This window comes from Saccoglossus kowalevskii, chromosome 17 (assembly GCF_978046115.1).
Source record: "Saccoglossus kowalevskii chromosome 17, keSacKowa6.1, whole genome shotgun sequence".
In the NCBI taxonomy this organism is placed as follows: Eukaryota; Metazoa; Hemichordata; class Enteropneusta; family Harrimaniidae; genus Saccoglossus; species Saccoglossus kowalevskii.
In genome coordinates this window covers 21019074-21042362 of record NC_140657.1, presented here as the reverse complement: position 1 = coordinate 21042362, position 23289 = coordinate 21019074, and the positions used below count along the sequence as shown (strand labels likewise).

Below are 23289 nucleotides of genomic sequence, written 5' to 3'. Positions count from 1 at the left end.
GAGAATTGTCGATCGCGTGATACTGACTGTAATCTGATACTGTAAAATGACTAATTTTCACTGGGTTTAAATTTCACTGATTTACCATTTCAGGCATATTCAGTGGGTTTTAAATTCACAGTTTTATCATGTAGATAATGTGTTTTATGCTAAATTTTATATATTCACTGTGTTTTAATTTAGCGCATTTTTCCAGTCAGCGAAATAAGCTAAATTAAAACGCAGTGAATAATTACCCCCTTTACAGTAATCAAAGTACAACCTATCAAATATATGTTTAGCCATATCTCGATGTGTAAGTATTTCCTAGTTGTTCTCCAAGTGTCTCCCATCTACTGCATTGGTCTCCAAGTCGTATACGGCTCGAATCCACCGCTTTCCTCCGTCGTTTCTTGGCGGAGGCCGTAGTAGCAGGTTTTCCACGTTTGCCAGACATGACAATAACATTCAAAATGGCCGCAACTCGGGCAAGCCTTGGTTTCAAAATTTGACACCCCCTAAGCAATCTCATTTGAACTGCATCGCCGAGGACGCTCGCTCAGGTTAATGAGTGGACCACTCAATAACAAAAATCACTCGAATCGGCGATCGTCACGGGCCAATTTATCGCCATCCGCGCATTGCCGTAAGTGCATATATCGCTTACACGAACCCATTATAGTCTGTGTAAAGATTTTACGATCTAAAAATGCAACTTTAACTGAAGCGGGGACCCGCCAAATTCCTTCACTGCACTAAGATAATACGTAGCTACATTGTCTAGTAGAATGTTCGAACGAGTGACATAAAGCCATATATTTTTTCTGCTATCGATGTAGCCATGGACAGGAACTACAAATGGCTTTAGTTTGTTGTATCCGTCCACGTGCCAAACATAGTTGGGACCGGGACATGTGTATTATCCGGGTTTGAGTCGATGTGCTCTTCTTAGTTCACTGCCTTCTGGGTCCATTTCTCTTATAAGTTATTGTACAACAATTCTTGGTACTCTTATTCCGTTCATTTGTAGAGTGTGCCACAATGTTTGGTATCCACCAACACAGCCAGGGCCATCTAGCAGTTGCTTAATATGATCCGGTGATTTCCTTTTCATTCAATACTCTGCAAGTCTCCTCATCAAAGTTCTACGACTAATATGAATGTCATGAAGGAATAGTGTTTTGCCGCGATAAATTAAATATATGTTGTCACTTGTGGGCCACCATAGTGTTATCCTGTTTCGTTTCTTCGATTACAATAAGTCGACGGTACCTAATCCTGGCCTGTGGTGGCCAATGCTATCCAAGCATAAGGCCATGTCGGTCAAGAACTTGCTGGCATATTCCCTCCACGAATCACACGGCAACCCCTTCTACTTCACGAACGGAAACACCGACTCAATTCATCTTAGATGTCTTGAAAATGCCGTGCAGAGAGTGTGTGCGCCTAAGTCACTGGACGCAACGAGGAGCTCCCATTTGAACCAACTTTAAAATTCTGACCGGTATTGGTTTCAACCGGCAGCGGCGATAGTGACACTGTTTCAGCATCGGTCGATGAAACTGCTCTCTGTAACAACAAACTTGCATCGCACAAAGCTTGACGTGCTTCCCCAATTTCGGCCACTTTTGCCGAGGGAGACGACACAATACCTGGTGCAGACGACATTTTTCCCATCACGTGTGTGTATAATACCATCTAACCTATCTATTATAATTAGCTTCGACTAGTTTTGAGAATTCGCTATAAATAATTGTCAGCAGATAAAATAAAGGTTATGTTTATGCTGTATTAGTACCCTGGGATATAAATACAAGATACATTTGTGCCACAAACGCGTAGTTTCAAACCAAGGACAACTACTCGCATGTACTCGCGCCTATGCTAATCTAGGGAGTTTTTTACCATGCATAAATTATCATAATTAGACAGACAAACATGTCAAATAATGAAAACCTGAAATAATGTAAAAATGCTAACAAAACGAAAATATGATACAATAAAGATAAAAATGCTAACATAATGATGAAATAAAGATAAAATGAAAACAATGATAAAATAACACGAAAATGCTAACATAATGATGTAAAAATGCTAACAAAATTAAAAAATAATGTGAACATAAAATGTGAGCATGATGGAACAAAATGAAAAAAATAATGATAAAATAAAAATGTGAACATAATGATGAAATAATTAAAAAAAAGCATAATGGTAAAATACGAAGAGAAATGTTGTTGGCACTGATCTAACGTCATATAATACAGCCATTTAGGGATTGGTCAGTTACTTCGGCCTAGGGGGGTCGGTGGATCAGTAGGGGGGTTACCCAGTTTTTGGTTGTGCGAATAGGTGGGGGTCACCCTGTTTTTGATATCATGTTTTCCACAATTCACACACGTGCTCATGCATATATTTTTTTAAATGTTATTTCAGAACAAACGATAAAAAAGTTAATCGTACAAATGTGTTCTTAATAATAACTATTACCTATATTGCCTATAAATTTGTTGATGCAAAAAATGTTATAGGCTAAATATTTTGAGGTTAAAGTTGCCAAATAACTAACAGATTATTCAATGCGGCTAGAACCCCAATTATACAGTTAAGTTTAAAACACATCCCAAGTCCATGTGCTGCTGATATCAGATTATTTTATTTAAAGTCTGAAGTCACCATTGTATAAGATAATTACTGGATTTATCCAATTATAACAGGAGACGGAACGACAACACAGCAATTAGTACAAAGAGCAGTGACAGTTTTTGTTCAGCGAATCAAAAAAGTTAAATTTGTGAAAATGCCGATATATAAATTAAAATAAATGATGAAAAAATAAATAAATAGTTTTTTTTTGTTTTTTTAACTTTCCAATATGCATATTTTCGGGTGTAAAGCTTTCCTGGTCTATAAAATATGAAAGATATTTTAAATCCAGCTTAGTTTTCAAAGAGTTCAAACCGCCTAGATTCAAATCCTCTTTTCCTATCTTATAAGGGCGTTTATCGAGTGAGTACTTCACAGCTTTGCTTTTATTTACTATCTTTAGGTTATTTATCTTTAAGTTTTAAAATATAATGTTGGGGGGTCACCCACTTTTTTTATTTGATAGGGGTGGGTCAACTGAGATTTACAGCTGGCAAAATGGAATCTGCCGACCCCCCCCTAGGCCGAAGTAACTGACCAATCCCTTAATTTATTTCGCAATATATTTATTATTCCTGAGGGGGGTCGGGCAAAACAGCGAGGGTCAGCATATTTTCCAAAGCCACAAGGGGGGGCAGTGACTTTTTATCAAGGGTGAATATTTTTTTCTTAAAAATTGAGACAATTGTTTATTGAATAAAAAAAAAATATATATATATATAGGAGGGTTTACGAATTTTTCATTTTTTCTGAAGGGGGCACTCTCTTTTACAAAATGAATTAAGGGGTATCCATTGATTAAAAAAAAGACGCCTTGGCGTGTCTAAACGCACTGTATGGAGAAGAGTGGACTTTGGACTTTCTGTGAGAGTACTATTCCGCATTACGTGATTGAGAATTAGATAGGTTGCCGAATACAGAAATGAAACTAATGCAGGGACTCCTTTCGCGTGGGATTCGTATTTCAATTTTTAATGTCAGATCAAGTCTGTTGATCCTGAGGGTACAATGTTCTAATGCATTATGGCACATTGACGGTAATCACAAGCTTATTAGGCAAGTCCATAACATATGCTGTACTAACCGAACTCCTGTCATTGCCTAGTGAGGACCTATTGTTATATTTCTAGAACTCGTGCTTTTCCCATCTGTTGTATCACTGGTGGTTACACAAAGATGTGTTCTTTTATTTTCAGTATTTCACAGAGCAAAACCTATACATTTGTTTATTCGCTCGTTTTATTATCAGTTTTAACAATCGCTAGTCGTTATTTAACAACTATTTCATTTATCATTATCCTTGTTTACTCTTTACATTACACTCGCACCTTATGATTATAACTATTATTATAACGTGTGAATGTAGACCGTATATCACGAATGATAATTTGCATGCATACAGTAGTTGTAATTATTGACACTGATAGATTTCACTGCAATAAAACTATGGTGCGATAAATGTTATTGTCACAGGTCGGGGAGTTATTATTGTTCATACACGAAAGTCACGTTCGAGCACTCGCACACAATAAGCACACCGTGGTACATTATACATATTTATATACATAAATCAATTATGGGTTCAATATGCATATTGTTCATTTAAATACAATTGTACTCCCACACTGTACAGCTAGTGCGACATAGCCCGCTAGCGCGCTCTCTCTCTCTCTCTCTCTCTCTCTCTCTCTCTCTCTCTCTCTCTCTCTCTCTCTCTCTCTCTCTCTCTCTCTCTCTCTCTCTCTCTCTCTCTCTCTCTCTCTCACTCTCTCTCTCTCTCTCTCTCTCTCTCTCTCTCTCTCTCTCACTCACTCACTCACTCACTCACTCACTCACTCACTCACTCACCACTAGACTCAAAACGTTGGCTTTGTGAATAAAGTAAGTAAAACAAGCAACTCTGCTCCTACAATACTGCGGAAAAATATGGAGAATGAGTGGTGTTATTAAAAAAAGAAACGTATTCAATGTTAGACACATGTGTTCATCTCCCCGAAAACAATGTGAACAATTTTACCAATTTAAAAACAAATACAAAATTGGGCAACTAATACTTTACGCCCCCATAAAATAACTATGCATTCAGATAGTTGAGACTTTAGAGTGCGCTCATCAGGTACGATCTGAAATATACTCACCTTAATTTGTCATATCTGTAAATGTGTTCCCTATGGCTCTATCATGGGGGAGTTTCGACACATATGGGGCAATGAAAATGGGACTTAGGTGTACATTAAATGGTCGGTTAGGGGACGGTGGTTTAACGTTTTTCATAAGTATCTTTGTGATTGTAATACATAGTTTATCATAAAGTTTACAGTGATCCATGGTTCAAGTGTCCGTTAACAGTGCCATTGCGAAAATTAAATCGATCGCATCGGAAAGTGGACAATTTGTAAACCAGTTGAATGCACTGCGTGACAAACGATCGAAGTTCAAGTATTTCGATCAACGCATCACCCCAAGCTGTGAAGCAATTCGAAAACACGACAAAGAGCTTTACCGTTAATATTTTGGAGAATTTAAATGGAAGATTTCCGACGGAGTCTAGTGATGTTATAACCTCATTCGCTATTCTAGCTATGCAACCGCTAAGTTTCTATCAAGTGACGACCTCAGTGAATACGGAAACAATGAAATGGACACGTCAATTAATCATTTCGGTACAGATCGCGAGTCAGATGATGGTACGGTGTTTACGGCTATAATTGACGGCGATGAGACCAAGCATGAATGGTCAGTTGTAAAGCCATTAATTAGTAGTGCAACAGAAATATCCACGTGATAAGATGTCAACCTTATGGAAGATAATATACGAATATCATAAAGAACAATTTACAAATCTACTTAAATTGGCGAGTTTAGCACTTATACTTCCAGTTCAAACAGCAGATTGCAAACGTGGGTTCTTGATTCAGAATCGTATAAAAACCATACGCCTAATAGACTGCAACCTCATAGAGTGGACACACTGTCTCTGATATCTGGCGAGGGACCCAGTATTGAAGGTTTTCAATTCAATGAAGCCCTTGCTTTATGGAAATCAAGTACACCAAGGAGAGCATTTCATACGAAATGAATGTCATAATCTGTATACCAGTATATCTCATTAATGAGTATTGACATTGATTGGCTTTGCTGATGTGTATTATGTACATTGTCAATCATGGAAATAAAAATTAAAGATAAACATACGTTTTTGAGTGAAATGCAATATATTATGAAAATTTAACAATGGGTGTCCCTCAAAAAAATCGTATGTCCCCACTTTTTGGCTGACTTGGGTCACTGTGTCCCACGTTTCAAAATCCTGGCTGAAAAACTGCTTCTGACATGCTTATGTTCCAACTATATTACTATAAACAAAACTATATATCTTAAATTTGATAACTAACGGGGACTGTGCCATGCATGGCTTGTTTAATCTGGTTTGGTTTGTACTGTTTATTATTTACACTGTAATCTTGTTAGAACAAACTAATTGAGGACAGACAATTAGTTTGTTAATAGTAGGAGACATACAATGTTTTCGTTATAAAAGTATTTATAATAACAAGGCTACAGTGTCAAATACATCTTAACTTGGGCCTTTTGTTTATTTTTCTTGATCACATTCGATGTTGGATGTAAATGAGCATCGAGATTTTGTTAAAGTGCAACAAGACCAGCATTTGTCTCTCAAATAGTGTTCAACTCTATCTCATCTTTGCATCCCACATTCTAAATAACATGTTTACATTGGTTAGGAGTGGACGTAATGGTAGGCGGCTGTCGTGGCTATCTGGCTCATTTTACAGGCCTTATTACGTCTAAGGTTTATTGTATGCATAGGCCAGTGAATCACATGAACACAGTAATAGTCAGCACAGTGGACTATAAATTGACAATTACAGAATAGTGTGCAAATTCTTACAATTTAAGCTTAGTTTCCACTCTTTATGTTACTTTGTCAAAATCTAAAAATATAAACCATAGTACTGCATAAGTAGTAAATACACACACAGTTGTACCCATATCAGCATCTTTAATTATCCACGTTAAATATGTCTTGAAAATATTGTAATACCAATTTCCCCTTGAGCAACATCAAAAACCAAAGTAAATTAAATGCGATTAACTATAAGATGGTATGATTATAACTACATTAACACAGTTGTTGCCTTGTCAGCTTCTTCGATATACGGATAGTGTTAGTCGCATCTAAAACAAAGATAACACAACATTTGAATTATAATGACTAGACTTAATTGTGATTTGAGTAAAACATTAACATGATAACATTGACATATATACTGACATATTTGTAAACACTGTGTAAACTTATCGTATTCATGGAACACATCATCATAATATTTGATAATATCAAGTAACACCGATGAGATAAATTACACATGTGATGTTTTTTGTTTGTTTTAAAGTTGGTCAACTAACTTACTTTTTTCCCTCTATTTCCCAGCTTTTTCCAAACTCTAGCATCATAGACTACAACACCATCAGGTGTTAAAAAGTCATTTCGAGTGTCACCATCATCTTCACCCAGTACACCACATAGATGACCACGGTAGTCAGATCCAGCGATAGATACTCGTAAGCTGTGCTTTTTCAATGTCCAGTACAAAGTAAAAGTGTTATCCTTGGAGGTGAAGGTCAGCGTTATTGTTTTATCGTCTTTTTGGACGTGTATTCGTCTTGCTTCAGTCATATGCCCGCCAGTTCTACCCTAATATATAAACATATTTCATCAAGTACTTGCAATATTCAAGAATCTTTCAAATATTAAAGTTGCACTAACGTTTTATATGATCTTTGGACAACCATCATCATAACATGCAGCTTTAGTGCTCCAATATTTCTTGATTAGTTGTCAAACCAATCAATTTAACCATTTGGGCCTATCTTACACTATTTTATGAACAAATTACTTACTGTAACAACATCCAATCCATTAATGAAAACAAAGTCACCTCCAACAGTTACATTAACAGAAACAGTTCGCGTTCTGACATGTTGAACGGTATTGTCGTTCCTCGGCTCAAACTTAGCTGTTACTTCAAAGGCAGAATTAGACGAGCAGTCTTTAAACAGAGTATAGCAGCCTTGAAAACTAAATGGACGACCGTCGAATGTCGTCATATGTGGATCACCTGATACACCTGGTTCAACTGGGACTGCAATAGAAATACAAAGCAGTTTACATTCCTTAATTGTATTTAATGCATATATAATCTCGTAACAGAAGGAATTCATTTTGATTGTATTAATCACGTGGACAAATTACCAAGACCATACCGGTTATACATAATATAAATAATGTTCAGCTTGTACCGACACTTTTTTTATACAGAAAGTACGATGTATGAGACTTCCATGGAATTTACCTTATATGCAAATATTTGTAAAGAGCGAGGGGACCATGATACCTGTTTGGCTTTTAACAACTGTCAGGCGTTTGTTTTATCCCGCAATTGCGTTTATTGTCCAAGTACCATGACTGCATAAATCAATGATCAAATGAGGGAGTGATGACAGAGAGAACACGTGAGACAATTTTGAAGTTGCCTTGCTCTCATCAAAATCCCAGTGTTCATTAATCATGTGTTTGAAAGAACTATAGCGTTTCTTGTGGAAAATTAAATATATAATTTGAATATGATAATTAACAAAGCAATATATTTACCAGCGTCACATAGAGCTGAATACCGATAGCCCTGGTAATTACAGAGAAAGTTCGCCCACAAACCCAATGGGTTACACCTGTAAGAAATTAGCTTATATCAGTTTGATTCGGCTGAGTGACAAATGATGACAACACTACAAACAATTCTTTCAACCAGATCACGGCGGGCAGAATTTCTAATTTCTAACAGTTTATATCAGAGATTTATTTTCAGACCCGGGATGCGTTATTTCAGAGTTGTGATCAATATGCGGTAAGAGTGATATATTAAATTTCCAGGTACTTGTTCAATGTCCAATCGTTCTTTACATAATATCCTCGAATTGTATCACAAACATGAGCTAAAATTTAGAAATAAGAATTTTGTTATTGTCATGGAAACGACGAAATAGTCGGTTTTCTTTATAAAGTTTTTATTGGAAAAACATTATTTCATATCACATCTGTATATTTTGTTGTCAGACTAGTATACATTATCGTTACTTTATACACTTACAATACACACGTGGGTGAAGACGAATATTTCGGATAATCGTACGATGACCACCAGTTAAAGAAAGTGGCGCTTCCACCAGTTACATATACAAAGTTGTTGTTAATTCTGCTTCAATTTAGTTCAGTGATAATCTTCCACAGCGCCCAGTGACTATGTATGGCTGCAGGATGAACTGAAAAAAGATAAACCGTAATATTAAATATAATTTTTATCAACATTTTGTCGCCAATTCAACTACCTGTATTTGAATATATATTATGAGTTTATTGCGAGAATAACGCGCAGTACGGGAATTGCATCAATGGACACGTCGCATATTTTCAAATACAAGCCCATATGTGTCATCAATAGTATTTTACGCATTTTCACATTGATATTTGCCATTTGTTGCGCATGTGTGTTACCTGACAATGTGGGTGGTGTGTGTAATGAATTAGCTGTTCATGGTTATACATTCATTTTATTTTATCTATTTTGTTATTTTTATGAACAAATGCGTTTGCTATGCAGAGACGATGGTTTCTAAATTAGCGTATGGATTATAGACCTGCGTTGCAACATCGGATTGGCACTCTATTCCACTTCAGTCCATACTAATTAAAATAAGTTGCTTTAAATAAACTTCGGAGCTATTTTCGCTGTAAATGTGAATCAATTATTGTGCAATACATGAACAGAAACGTTCATAGGAAAGACATGGCGTGATGCTTAAGGTAGCGAGACTATTATTTGTGTTGAAAATTACGATTTTCACATTTATTTATTAATTGATGAAATGCACTATAAACTTTCATATGATAAAGTCAACATAACATAGAATGTCATGTAAGTTGGTTAAAATGTATATTTTCTGAAGAGAAGCAAGGCAGCCTCAGTAGTGTTTTCCAAAATCAACAACACAGGTTTAATCTGTGTGCCTATAAGTTTCAAAGATAAACTCAAGACAAAGCAATGTTAGGATGTGTTATCAGTAGCTATCTGACACACAATGAGTGTTTCCAAACATTCAAGTAGTTTGTCTCCGCCCCTGTTTGTTTCACAGATTAGTCATTTGCATATGAATGTGTCAGACACAAGGTCACACAGCCACTGAAAAAAATCATTGATTTTGGTGTTTTCATATGCCGAATTTATCCAATTATAGCTATCCCATTCCTTTATTTTTTTGGTTTCTAATAGCCTTACACATTTGGATGCCCCTGCACATGGTAAAACAGACCTTGATGGGAAAACAAATTGATTGTGCCGATAAACAAGCTTGAAAATCTTTGCTGTTACTTCATGGACGTTTTCTAGGAGTTTATGTTTTTCAAAATACAAGGTCTTTAACAAAAAATAACGTATACTTATTGTCGTCGGATTAACACCAAATTTTCACAGCTTTAAGGTGATAATGAATGGAACTTGAATGTGTCCAGACAAACTATTTCATCGATTATTTACCAACGAGTTGTGGTTTGAGTTGGGGGCAATGTGACTAAAACAGTAATTGAAATTCAGCACACTATTTTTTAAAACGCGTTGCTCGAATAAAACTGACCAGACACATTCAATTTACCAGACTATTGAACAACTAGGAAAAGTGAAAAAAATACTTCTTATCGCCAGCATATATGCGTAATTATTTTTTTTACAGTAAAAGTAATTTTTCACCTTTGATTGAGTAACGCGTCGTAGAATGCAGATACAGGCATGCAAAATACACTTGTGAATAGCTTGAAGTCTGGCGATTCTAAAAATATATACTTTCCCGGGTCTATTTGTAGTCATTTAGTCACAATTAAAGGATGAAAACAAGTATGCAAATAATAGTCCCGCTACCTTAATAATAAATCCACCGCAATTGTTGTCATCAAGAGCGTACCTCAGTGACTGCAAATCAAATGGATGTCATGGTGCTGACCTGAGACCACGGCAGTCATTCAATGTTCAAAAGATGAACTGTAAGCAAAACGAAATGAGAGCAATCGCCCATGAATGTGTAATTTAACATACTGCTGACGATCGATCAACGGTCTGAAATTATTCACAGCAAAAAATAAATCGTATTTCTTGCAACATCGCGTTGCCTGATGCCCAATATTTTTGTTGATATTCCCAGGCAATCATGTCATCAGTTACCTGATCGATTTCAGGCTCCAATGCAATCGTTTATTAGTCCCCGTTCGGACATAGGATCTCAGTTACGCTAGGACGGATTTTGTTCAAATTTTGTACATACATTAAACATAATAGGACCTTGATGCACGTCTTTTTTTTTCGGATCAAGTTCGAAATGGCCGACTGGCTGCCATTTTGTTTTAAAGAATTCAGTTCTGGATTCGTATCCGAGACATGTCTGGATTGATCAAGTTCAAACTTCACACACACAAGGTACTTCATGTCACAAATATGTATGTGCATTTGTTTCATGATCTCATTAACGATAGCCAAATGGCGGCCGCTTTAAGGCCGAAAATGTATTGAAATCGCACATTTTCACCATTCCGAACCCGGATCTCAGTTATGCATGGACGGATTTTGTTCAAATTTTGTACATACATTAAACATAATAGGACCTTGATGCACGTCTTTTTCTTCGGATCAAGTTCGAAATGGCCGACTGGCTGCCATTTTGTTTTAAAGAATTCAGTTCTGGATCCGTATCCGAGACATGTCTGGATTGATTAAGTTCAAACTTCACACACACAAGGTACATCATGTCACAAATATGCATGTGCATTTGTTTCATGATCTCATTAACGATAGCCAAATGGCGGCCGCTTTAAGGCCGAAAATGTATTGAAATCGCACATTTTCACCATTCCGAACCCGGATCTCAGTTATGCATGGACGGATTTTGTTCAAATTGTGTACATACATTAAACATAATAGGACCTTGATGCACGTCTTTTTTTTTCGGATCAAGTTCGAAATGGCCGACTGGCGGCCATTTTGTTTTAAAGAATTCAGTTCTGGATCCATATCCAAGACATGTCTGGATTGATCAAGTTCAAACTTCACACACACGAGGTACATCATGTCACAAATATGTATGTGCATTTGTTTCATGATCTCATTAACGATAGCCAAATGGCGGCCGCTTTAAGGCCGAAAAGGTATTGAAATCGCACATTTTCACCATTCCGAACCCGGATCTCAGTTATGCATGGACGGATTTTGTTCAAATTTTGTACATACATTAAACATAATAGGATCTTGATGCACGTCTTTTTTTCGGATCAAGTTTGAAATGGCCGACTGGCGGCCATTTTGTTTTAAAAAATTCAGTTCTGGATCCGTATCCAAGACATGTCTGGATTGATCAAGTTCAAACTTAACACACATGGTACACCATGTCACAAATAGATATGTGCATTTGTTTCATGATTCGCTTAACAATAGCTGAATGATGGCCATTCTAAGGCCGAAAATGCATCAAAATCACGTATTTTCACCATTCCGAACCCGGATCTCAGTTATGCATGGATGGATTTTGTTCAGATTTAGTACAATGTGTTGTACATATGCAGGTGCATTTCGGTCATGATCTGCTTTGAATGTTTGTGTTACTCAAATATGAACGGAACGGGGACGTGTCATTGACAATGACTTGTTTATTTTGAAATCGTAATTTGCAAAAAATTAAACCGACATTACAGCAGTCATTGTGTCGATTGCGTGTCTACAAATCGGCATTTGTCCAAGTCGTTTGAGCACCACGATGGAAAAGCAAGGAGTCAAAAAAACAGTTGAAGTGAGAACAAGAGTTGTCGATTTGTATTTTCGTGGACTGTCATTTGCTGAGATTGGAGATCGAAATGGTGTTTCAAAGCAGACAGCTTATAATATCGTCAAACGGTTATTTATAATTTAGATTTCAGGCATATTCACATGGTTTTAAATTCACGGTTTTATCATTTAGATAATGTGTTCTATGTTAAATTTTACATATTCGCATTTTCCAGTCAGCGAAATAAGCAAAATTAAAACCCAGTGAATAATTAATCCTTTTACAGTATGTCGAATATTTTAAACCATTGCGACCGCGCATTTACGAACGGGAAATTCGACAAAAACTACTTGTGTACGGCGGCAACCCTCCCCGGACGTGTGTTGCCAGTGATATCATTGAGTGGCACATCAACCTTTTGGTTCTCATCGTCGAGAACTAATAATAGATTAACACCCATTCTAATTATGTATTCAATTTCATTATTGATATACTGGATGAAGTCTCCATAGGACATTTGTTGCAAGCAGCTTTCAGTTATATACATCGGCGTGATACGGATATTTCTGTAGTAGGAATAATGCACTTTGATCAATAATTCTGTCATGATCAGACGGTCAGCTGGTTCTGTAAAATAACGCTCTTTAAAGTGCCACCACTTTATGCCCTCTCACTGAAATAACATGTGACGCAAATTGAAGTACGAAACTAAGTTGAGAGCCTCGGTCGTTTATTGGAGGAGAAATTCAAAACTAATGTACCGCCACTTTTATGAGCAGAGCTTTCTTCCAGTGCGCTTCAAATTGCAGACATGCTGTCTGCATTATTTGTAACAACTTCTGTAAATTTGAAAACAAAGTGTGTAACCTATTGTAGTAAGTTATCAACATCTAGCACTACTTCAGCGTCAAATCAGTGCCTGGAATTGTTGTAACATTGTCCAAATGTCACTTTTCTCTGTCGTAAGAGAGTGAGCTACAGTTGACGAACAGTATTTTTCATGAACTCACGCCAGAAATTATACCACATCAAAAGTTTGTACCTACAATCACAGTATGCAATGTATGCGTTCAGTTCATTGTTTTCCTTTTTGCTTGAAAACAATACCATCAAAGTTAATGAGCCGCTTGCGTTTGATTTTAACTGTAATGTATTGTGCTTGCTTGAGTGCGAGAGGCCATAATGATTCAGAAGTACATGTATGTCAGAACACAGACTTGCTCGTTTGTTTTTTGTTCACCACGGTATCTCACTCAGTACTACATTTCATGTATTCAGAATTAATTCAGCATACATCTGATTAAAGGCGCTACTATCTTGTGAAATTGTGTCGATGTATAACCCCGTTCCCACTTACCAATCAAATGTTGTCACAGTTAAAAATCTAATTTTCAGATACAGACAGATTTGTTCACAGTCTTCTTCTACACACTATATGAGATGGCCAGATCAACTGAAGAACCCATATACTCTAATATAATCAGTTAATATGATCAATTCTAATCACACCTTTACAAAAATACAAAATATTATTCCCAGTGTAATCGTACTGCTTTCCCTGGATCTGCCAGATTGAATTTCCAGTACTTTATTGTACACAGTTGATTGAACACAAGTAAGATATTTACCTAATACATGCTGCCATATTTATTTTTCACGAAGTCGATTGAATTTATTTATCTCTGGACAGACCCATCAGAAATTGTTTATCTACAGAGGCGGCGGCAAGAAATTTGGAGGCGATATCTGCTCACCAGCCTTGCGCCGAAGTTTATTTCCTGCATAAAAAAACTGATATAAAATCCTGAACGATGGGGTTATACACATGCTGTCCTGCCAGCCATACCGATTTATTTCAACGATTAATATATGGGCTGTGTATATGTTTTGTTTAAATGACACGACACAACAAAACAGGGAGCTATTGTACAAAAATCAGTGGTCTGGCAATTTGCATAATAATGATTCAGAATTATGTCAAACACACACTTTCTTGTTTGTTTGTTTGTTCACCACGGTATGAAATGGCCAGATCAACTGAATAACCCATATACTCTGCTAATATTATTAATTCCAATCACATCTTTACACAAATACAAAATATTATTCACAGTGTAATCGTACTGTTTTCCCTGGGTCTGCCAGATTGAATTTCCACTACTTTATCGTAATTCAGGTCGTTGACGGCAAGGAATTTTGCATGGGGCGAGATCTGCTCACTAACCTTGCACCGAAGGCGCGACCTTACCAGAGGGCTCGGGGGCTTGCTCCCCCTTAAATATTGTTTAAATATAGACCCTCCGAAACGCTATCTCCTGCATAAAAAAACTTATAAAGAAGTCCTGATATAAAAAAAACGATGGCGTTATACATATGTTGTCCTGCCAGCCGTACCGATTTATTTCAACGATTATTATATGGGATGTGTATATGTTTTGTTCAAATGACGCGACACAACAAAAAAAGGAGCTATGTACAAGAATATGTGGTCTGGCAATTTGCATCCCTGGACAGTAACATTGTTATTCAAACCACAGGTAGAAAACAACCTAGTTTGTTTAGTGTCCTTATTTGTGATATTCTGACATGTAATACAAAATTGACAAAAGCAAAGATGGCAGTTCCCTTATTACGATTAGTCCGGGCAATTTGTGTGCATCTATACTACGCGATTCAACATATAGGTGTGATTCTGAGTTGTCGTTTCTAATTTCATGGCCCTCTATTTTAGTTGGCTATTGTATTGATATAGTATTGAGGATGCTAATCTGCAGGAATAGCATTATATGTTTTATCTGGCAGACCAAAGACAATATTATCTAATCTCGACCACAAAAGGTAATTTCTGGAATCCCCGTTGTAAACCCGGTGAACTGAACCACTACCCAACATTTCTTCCCGGAATTCCTTTTTCTGTGCTTATTTTTAACCTTGCCTAGTCTTATATTTAACCTTGTCTAATCACTTATCTTGATAATCAGGTCTTGATAAAATGTATATTACTGTGTTCTAACTTTTCTTTCATCTCATGGAAATTCAACCATGAAGGTTTATGACTATTTCTGTTTAGTTATATAACATTTTGGCTCTTGAATATTGCGCTTCCCGAGGGTTACGAGAGCATATGATTAGTACCACTTGAAGTCACCAATGTATCTGTGTTTTTGCCCATAAACTTCAGTTGTGGGACAATATAAGCTCATTATTTGATTTTGCATCATTATTTTTACTTGTATATTTAATAGCCAGGTGGACATTGTTAGTTTTCTAATTTAGTGAAATCATCAATACGTTTGTAACAAACATATGCTTAGGCATACCGTCTGGAGAACTTAGCATCACCAAATGAACATGTTTAAATTAAGACACAGAGCAGCACGTTTGTTTTAACAATACTGGCTATAAACAGTACTACTAAACAATACTGGGACCTGACTAAATTTTTTTGGTAAGCTGGTAATTATTGGAAACACGTTGATCTCTACATACGAGGCCGCCATGTTTTGAAACACACTTTATCTGCCAAATGAATTAAACATAATTAAAATGTAATTAAACAAATTTACAAATACAAATTTACTGTTTGGAAAAGTTTAAGGAAGTACTCCGTGCACAAGCAAAATCATTAATAATGTCAATTCATAAACAATAATAAACCATATAAGTGCAAAATAAATAAATTAAATTCAAATAAATAATTCAATCCCTAAACACATACACTACACAACCACACATATATATTTTAATACATATTACATTTAAATCAAATTATGATAAAAATTAGTTCTGGTAGTTGTCTGTTCAACTTCTATTTACAATGATAGACATTCAAGCATCAGACTTGTCAACGCAACAGTTGAAAATACACAAATAAAAACGCACTCATGGCGAGGCCCCGAAATCTGGTTTTTTAGTTATTTCACGTCTTGGGACAATTCAGACAATCTCACTCTAATCCATACAATACAAATAAATGGTTTGAGCGAATGGTCATTGACCATTGTTGGCAACTAAATATCATCGTCAGTGACCATGATCAACCGTGGTTATCTAGAACTACCATTGTTGATCATGCATGATCATAAACTAACATGCTCAACTGTAGTCAAAAGCTGGTAAAATGTTACTGTGTCAGGGCACAAACCCATACAACGAGTAACTGCTGTTTATGTATTAACTAATTTATTAAATACTTGGCTTATTAGTTAATTTTCAGTGTAACATATCTGCCGCTGTTATGTGTACATTTACAATGGAATACTTCCATTTTTGGATTTGTGTTTGCGATTATGTCTCAAGCTAAACCAACAATCTGGGTAGTTTTCATTAAATATTAATACCCATTTTTAATACTATGTACAATATCTATATTTTCTGTTGCCTGTAATCTGTCTATCAGAAGTTGCGGTGTAATTGACATCATTACTGAGTTATATCAATATCACGGCTACTAGTAATCGTCATCACAATCGGCCTGCACGGGATGGAGTATGCCCACTCTGCTATGTATATCCATGATACAAGAAAGGTGCATGTAACGCGCAACCAGTTCAGTGTACATTATACCAAGAAATCAACAGATAAACATCTAAATTACACCAATCGTAGTGTCATTGCGACTGAGTACACAACACACTGATAATGATTGCCACCTGATGGTAATGCAATTTGCATTACAGAGGCCAGGATATCTAGTTGTGTGGTTGGTTGCTGAAATTAATACAGACAAGTAAATGGACGTCTGGACTTCTATCGGGGGCATATCGTCTTCAGCAACCAACCACACGCCAGGCCACAGTGCTTTACATAGAGTCGGTAAAAGTATAAATGAAACGTTCGTGTTGAATATGTTCTTTCCATTGACCTTATTGACGTTATAGAAATCCACAAACATTAACCCCTTCCGCTACGTTGCAAAATGGCTACCAAAATGACAACGCCACCCCAAAGGTATGCATAAATTAACGCAATCGATTTTACACGACAAAAACAAATTCAATAAAAAAGAGCGCCCTCAACATGCATAAAAAGGGTAATGCACTCGTTTATTTTCTATTGCCACACGAAAATTTCATTCAGTGGTAACGACCTCACACATAATACATTTTTCAACACACTCGTTATACACATAAATAAAAGTTATTTTCAAACACAAATCATTTTATACAGATTCACTATAAACATACATTATCATAAAAAAAATACACACGTGGTTTTTAATTATATGTACGTTTTATTATACAACACACAAAATAATAAATTTACATTCCGCGCCTCGTATTGGAATAACTGAACTTACAAAAGCAAGATATGACAACAGTTCAGAAATAGATGTATTACAGATTTCCTGGTGGCAACTGAGCTTTGGGAAGAGCAATCACTGTTCTAAAAATACGTATGGTAACCCATCAAACATAGAGCTATGAAATTATTCTCCACGAAACGTCACGTTCAAATATGTATTTTACATATTAAAACATGATGTTAATAAAATGAGTTGCAGAGAACACAGAGTTAAACCAGGATAATATTTTCTACGGCTTTTTAAAAAAAATAGAAAAAAGTGCATAACCAATTAAAATATGTGTATCTTTCACTCTATGACACCAGTCTACAATTTGAGATATACTAGTAGCTTATTAACTTTTTACCAATTGTTCCAATACTGACACAATGATTGCCATTCGCTTATATATTACCACCACTTTGTATCTATATAATTCAAACTTTAGCACAGATTCCCATCAGAAAACACCTGAGATAAATACTTTTGTTTGTTTACCATTTTCACATATATCTGTACACTTACTAACATATACGACTTCAATATGTCTTGAAATCCATGATAATTAAAGTTTCAATATCACCACCATGTTGGAATAATGAAATACTTTCGTTTAGTTTGTTTTACATCTCACGTTCGTACACTAACACATCGGATATACGACTTCAATGTTCTCTATTTGGATTCCATGATGATTAAAATTTCAAATATAACTACCAGTGATGGAATAATAATATACTTTCATTGTATTTGTTTTACATCTCCTTACATTTGTACACTAGCACGTCGGTTATACAATATCAATGTGTTCTTTTTGATATCCATGATAACAGTTTTAAATTACACCACCAGTGTTGGAATAATAACATACTTTCGTTTTACATATCCTTACATTTGCACACTAACACATCGGTTATACAATATTAATGTGTTCTTTTTGAGATCCATCGTAATAACAGTTTTCAATCACACCATCAGTGTTGAAATAATAACATACTTTCATTTTATTTGTTTTACATCTCCTTACATTTGTACACTAGCACGTCGGTTATACAGTATCAATGTGTTCTTTTTGATATCCATGATAACAGTTTTAAATTACACCACCAGTGTTGGAATAATAACATACTTTCGTTTTACATATCCTTACATTTGCACACTAACACATCGGTTATACAATATTAATTATAATGTGTTCTTTTTGAGATACATCGTAATAACAGTTTTCAATCACACCATCAGTGTTGGAATAATTAAATACTTTCGTTTTGTTTGTTTCACCTCTCTTTACATTTGCACACTAACACATCGGTTATACGATATCAATGTGTTCTTTTTGAGATCCATCATAATAACAGTTTTCAATCACACCATCAGTGTTGGAATAATAAAATACTTTCGTTGTGTTTGTTTTACATCTCCTTACATTTGTACACTAACACATGGGTTATACGATATCAATGTGTTCTTTTTGAGGTCCATCGTAATAACAGTTTTCAATCACACCATCAGTGTTGGAATAATAAAATACTTTCGTTTTGTTTGTTTCACCTCTCTTTGCATTTGCACACTAACACATCGGTTATACGATATCAATGTGTTCTTTTCGAGATACAAGATAATAACAGTTTTCCATCACACCATCAGTGTTGGAATAATAAAATACTTTCGTTTTGTTTCTTTCATATCTTCTAATATTTGTACACTAACACATCGGTTATACGATGTCAATGTGTTGTTTTCGTGATCCATGATAATAACAGTTTTAAATCACACCATCAGTGTTAGAATAATAAAATACTTTCGTTTTATTTGTTTTACATATCCTTACATTTGCACACTAACATCGGTTATACAATATTAATGTGTTCTTTTCGAGATACATGATAATAACACTTTTAAATCACACCATCAGTGTTGAAATAATAAAATACTTTCATTTTGTTTGTTTTACATCTCCTTGCATGTGTACACTAACACATCGGTTATACGATATCAATGTGTTCTTTTCGAGATACAAGATAATAACAGTTTTCCATCACACCATCAGTGTTGGAATAATTAAATACTTTCGTTTTGTTTGTTTCACCTCTCTTTACATTTGCACACTAACACATAGGTTATACGATATCAATGTATTCTTTTTGAGATTCATCATAATAACAGTCTTAAATTACACCATCAGTATTGGAATAATAAAATACTTTCATTTTGTTTATTTTACATCTCCTTACATGTGTACACTAACACATCGGTTATACGATATCAATGTGTTCTTTGTAAGATCCATCAAAATAACAGTTTTAAATTACATTTTTTGTAATCCATGATAATAACACTTTTAAATCATGCCACCAGTTTTGGAATAATAAAGTAAATGTCAGACCTTCCAAATCCTACTGAAATAAAACACACATCAAATGAGATATTTTCAAATATTCATCTTAACAAGTTGTCTGGTCAATATAATAAGTAAGAATTAGACTGAATAACATGATAAATAATAATTGATGTATTCATATGCTTTATTTATCTTTATAACCCACTAATAAATATCCGACAAGCAAGCAGTAAAATAGAAAACATTTAGGATGATGTATACATATACATATACAATTATATTACAATATTATTACAATATACATATACAATTATAGCTCACTGCTAATGTCAAGTAAATATAATTTGATTTTCTACTGAACATAAATTAGATTCTGTTAAAAATAAAGTAAAACGTTCTTCGCGATAACATGGCAAGGACGGGAATGTACGTTTGAACAATAAAAGTGCGAAGTGCTTTTTTTCAATTATGATACAACGGACTGTCGGAAAATTGGATATATGTTCAGTAGTTGCTTTAGAAACAAGAAATAGGCAGTTAAACGTCCGAGGAGTCAAACTTGAAGGACACAGTGCAAACAAGAGACATGCCGATGAAATGAGTCCCGATTTTAAGATTTCCAGGTATAAGTTTGGGTTTGATTATTTACGATGGGTATAAAATCGGTATTATTTTGTCAGGATGAGAAGTCTTTCTATTCGTTTAAATCTACATTGCTTGTCTCAGTGTATTGTCCCAGTGTATATCATGCATTACACTTGTTACTGGCAACAGTCTAGTACATAAATTAAAATATCGAGTTATATCATTATATATAATGGATTTTTCAAAAGGTATAAACAACTAGTTTGTGTCTGATGCTTTTACACATAGACCACCAAACATGAAAGACTGGGGTATACACACGGGTTATACACAATGTACTAGGTTTAAATATGAATATAGGTTTTGTAGCTACTTTGGTAAAAATGAAATATTATATTACCCTACCCAGCAATGAATCAAGTGGGGGTGAACGTATGGAATACAATTACTCACCGCGAGGATCACGAGACAGAACACGATCAGACAACGCTGCAGGGCGTCTTCTTTCAGGATGGAGCAGAAAATTGCAATGGGCTACTGATGAAACTAATTTTCAATATAAAGAGTTTTGATTGAGAAATATGGCATCACAACTTGTCAATCATCCCGCGTGTTACCCAACGCATGATACCAGATGTTAGCTTAAAAAAAAACAGTGATAAGTATCTGACTGCACAGGGCGTATTTTGTGTTATATTTTGTCGCATAATTGCCGTCATGTTTCCCTTTCTTGCAATAAATATATTTCTATTAAGTGTATATGTGTGTAAATCTCAAATCATGATAATGAGAAAATCTAATAATTTTTTAAAGTGCATGCAAGTCCAACATTTTCTGTCATAACATATGCATATAATATTTTTCTGACGCACAAGAAGGGATTAACTAACAATAAATTTGACCAACTATGAACAATCGCTAACAATGCCATATAAGCTGTCAACTAAATATTGGTTTGTTCCTGCCAAAAACATAACCTTTAGGATCAGCTTGCACACGCGCATGTATGTCAGCAAAAAACAAATGTTAAAATATAGAAACAGAGATCATAATACCATTCACAAAATGTAAGTGTGGTTCATCCTGATACTAGCATGATACACAAGAAAGGAACTGGTATGATTTATTTGCTAAAGAGGGAACGCTCATTCCCAGGGATTTTACCTAGTGCTTATGGGTAATTTCAATTCCGAAACCTTGTCTCCAAACACTATCTAAATCAACGTTTCCTCTTTCCCTTAATAAAGCAAAGTATGTTTTAAAGAGTTTAAGGAATGAAATATGCTTATTTAAATACGGTAACTGTAATACGACTTTCGGCTTGTTGAAACAGTCCGCTAACCGTCAATAGCGGACATTTTTCTTTGGTGATTGCGCAACTATGCTATGTACAGGTCATTGGCCAATTCATCAGCCATTTTCAGTCTAAGCAAAATGAGTTAATATACTGTGACACACTACATCTAAAACGCACCAAATTCGCAGTATTACTTCGTTAAAGTACATCAACTCGAACGCTATCAGAAGTTAAAGACCTGGCTACGCGCTACGGGGATTTACAAAGCCTCATGTTCGCCAGCTAAGGTTCATTTAAGCCTTCGCATCACCATTATACCTTGCATAATTACTATTATAAACCTGTATTCACTGTCGACAAAATCAAACAATGGTGCGTGAGTTTTTGCCAGTTACGGTATGACATGATATAAAACAGCAAGATTTATTGGTTTAAAAGAGAACCGAAGATAAAAATAGGGCATATGTGCCAGTTACCAAACTGTGACTGTGAAATGGGGTTAGTGTATGCAAAATGCCTTTCAATAAACTAAAATGATAATCCCCTAGATTTGTATTCAATCCCCTAAGCTTGTTAATTTACAAACGTACTGGGTCTAACGAATACTAACAATAGCGTAACTATGTGCAAAAGGAGACGTATTGGTTAGGGTATTCCTGATATCACATTTTTGAATCTCTCCCTAAATTTCAGTGCTGTGTTCTCATAATCACCAGCGTAATAAATAGTACTAGAACATAAATATGCCGTGATGGTGACGCACGTTATAAGAGGACAAAAATGATTCCCTTTGTTGTCCCCATGAAGATAGAAAAAAAGTGTCGTAGTATGCTGGAGATTGAGATACCCTGATAACTGTATGTGTATTTCACAAAAGTTTTCAAATGCTCTATTTGGTAGTTTTGATCACTATGTTATGAATAAACAATGAGCTGATAGCCGTTCCAGCTAAACATAAGCAAGTTGTGTAAGCATATTGTTCTCTTGTAATATCAACGTTTATGAACTGACTTACGCCTGCGCCTTAAAATGTTTTCATGATAGATAATACCACAACAAATCGCAAGACCTGACAATCGGTTCAAATCTTGCCGATCGTTTGCTGAATAAGTATTATCGGAAAGCATTTACATGGTTAGAAGAACTATGAATAAAATGTTAGGTATATGTTACATATCTACTACAGTTGGTAATTTGTTCTAATTTCACACAATATACCTACTTATATTATATCATTATTAATACCAGTGGAATTTATGACGTCATTGCAAC

General features: G+C 35.4%; 1 protein-coding gene and 1 long non-coding RNA gene across 2 annotated transcripts; both read right to left on the bottom strand.

Annotated features, from left to right (window-relative positions):
• Positions 1 to 6629: 6629 nt before the first annotated feature.
• LOC144349732 (uncharacterized) lies at positions 6630 to 7333 on the bottom strand. Its single transcript, XM_078008235.1, has 2 exons — positions 7061 to 7333; positions 6630 to 6825 (listed from the first exon to the last, which is right to left on the bottom strand). Exons 1-2 carry the CDS (start codon positions 7325 to 7327, stop codon positions 6790 to 6792), a joined length of 303 nt encoding a protein of 100 aa, XP_077864361.1. The 5' UTR covers positions 7328 to 7333; the 3' UTR covers positions 6630 to 6789.
• A 12648-nt stretch (positions 7334 to 19981) lies between these two features.
• LOC146732724 (uncharacterized) lies at positions 19982 to 21249 on the bottom strand. Its single transcript, XR_014926852.1, has 2 exons — positions 21174 to 21249; positions 19982 to 20190 (listed from the first exon to the last, which is right to left on the bottom strand). It is a non-coding gene; the product is annotated as an uncharacterized LOC146732724 (long non-coding RNA).
• Positions 21250 to 23289: the final 2040 nt, after the last annotated feature.

Coding starts and splice junctions, on each gene's coding strand:
- LOC144349732 (XM_078008235.1), bottom strand. CDS start 7,327: ATGACTGAAGCAAGACGAATACACGTCCAAAAAGACGATAAAACAATA. Junction 6,826..7,060: donor TGGGAAATAGAGGGAAAAAA/GTAAGTTAGTTG, acceptor TCTTTGTTTTAG/ATGCGACTAACACTATCCGT.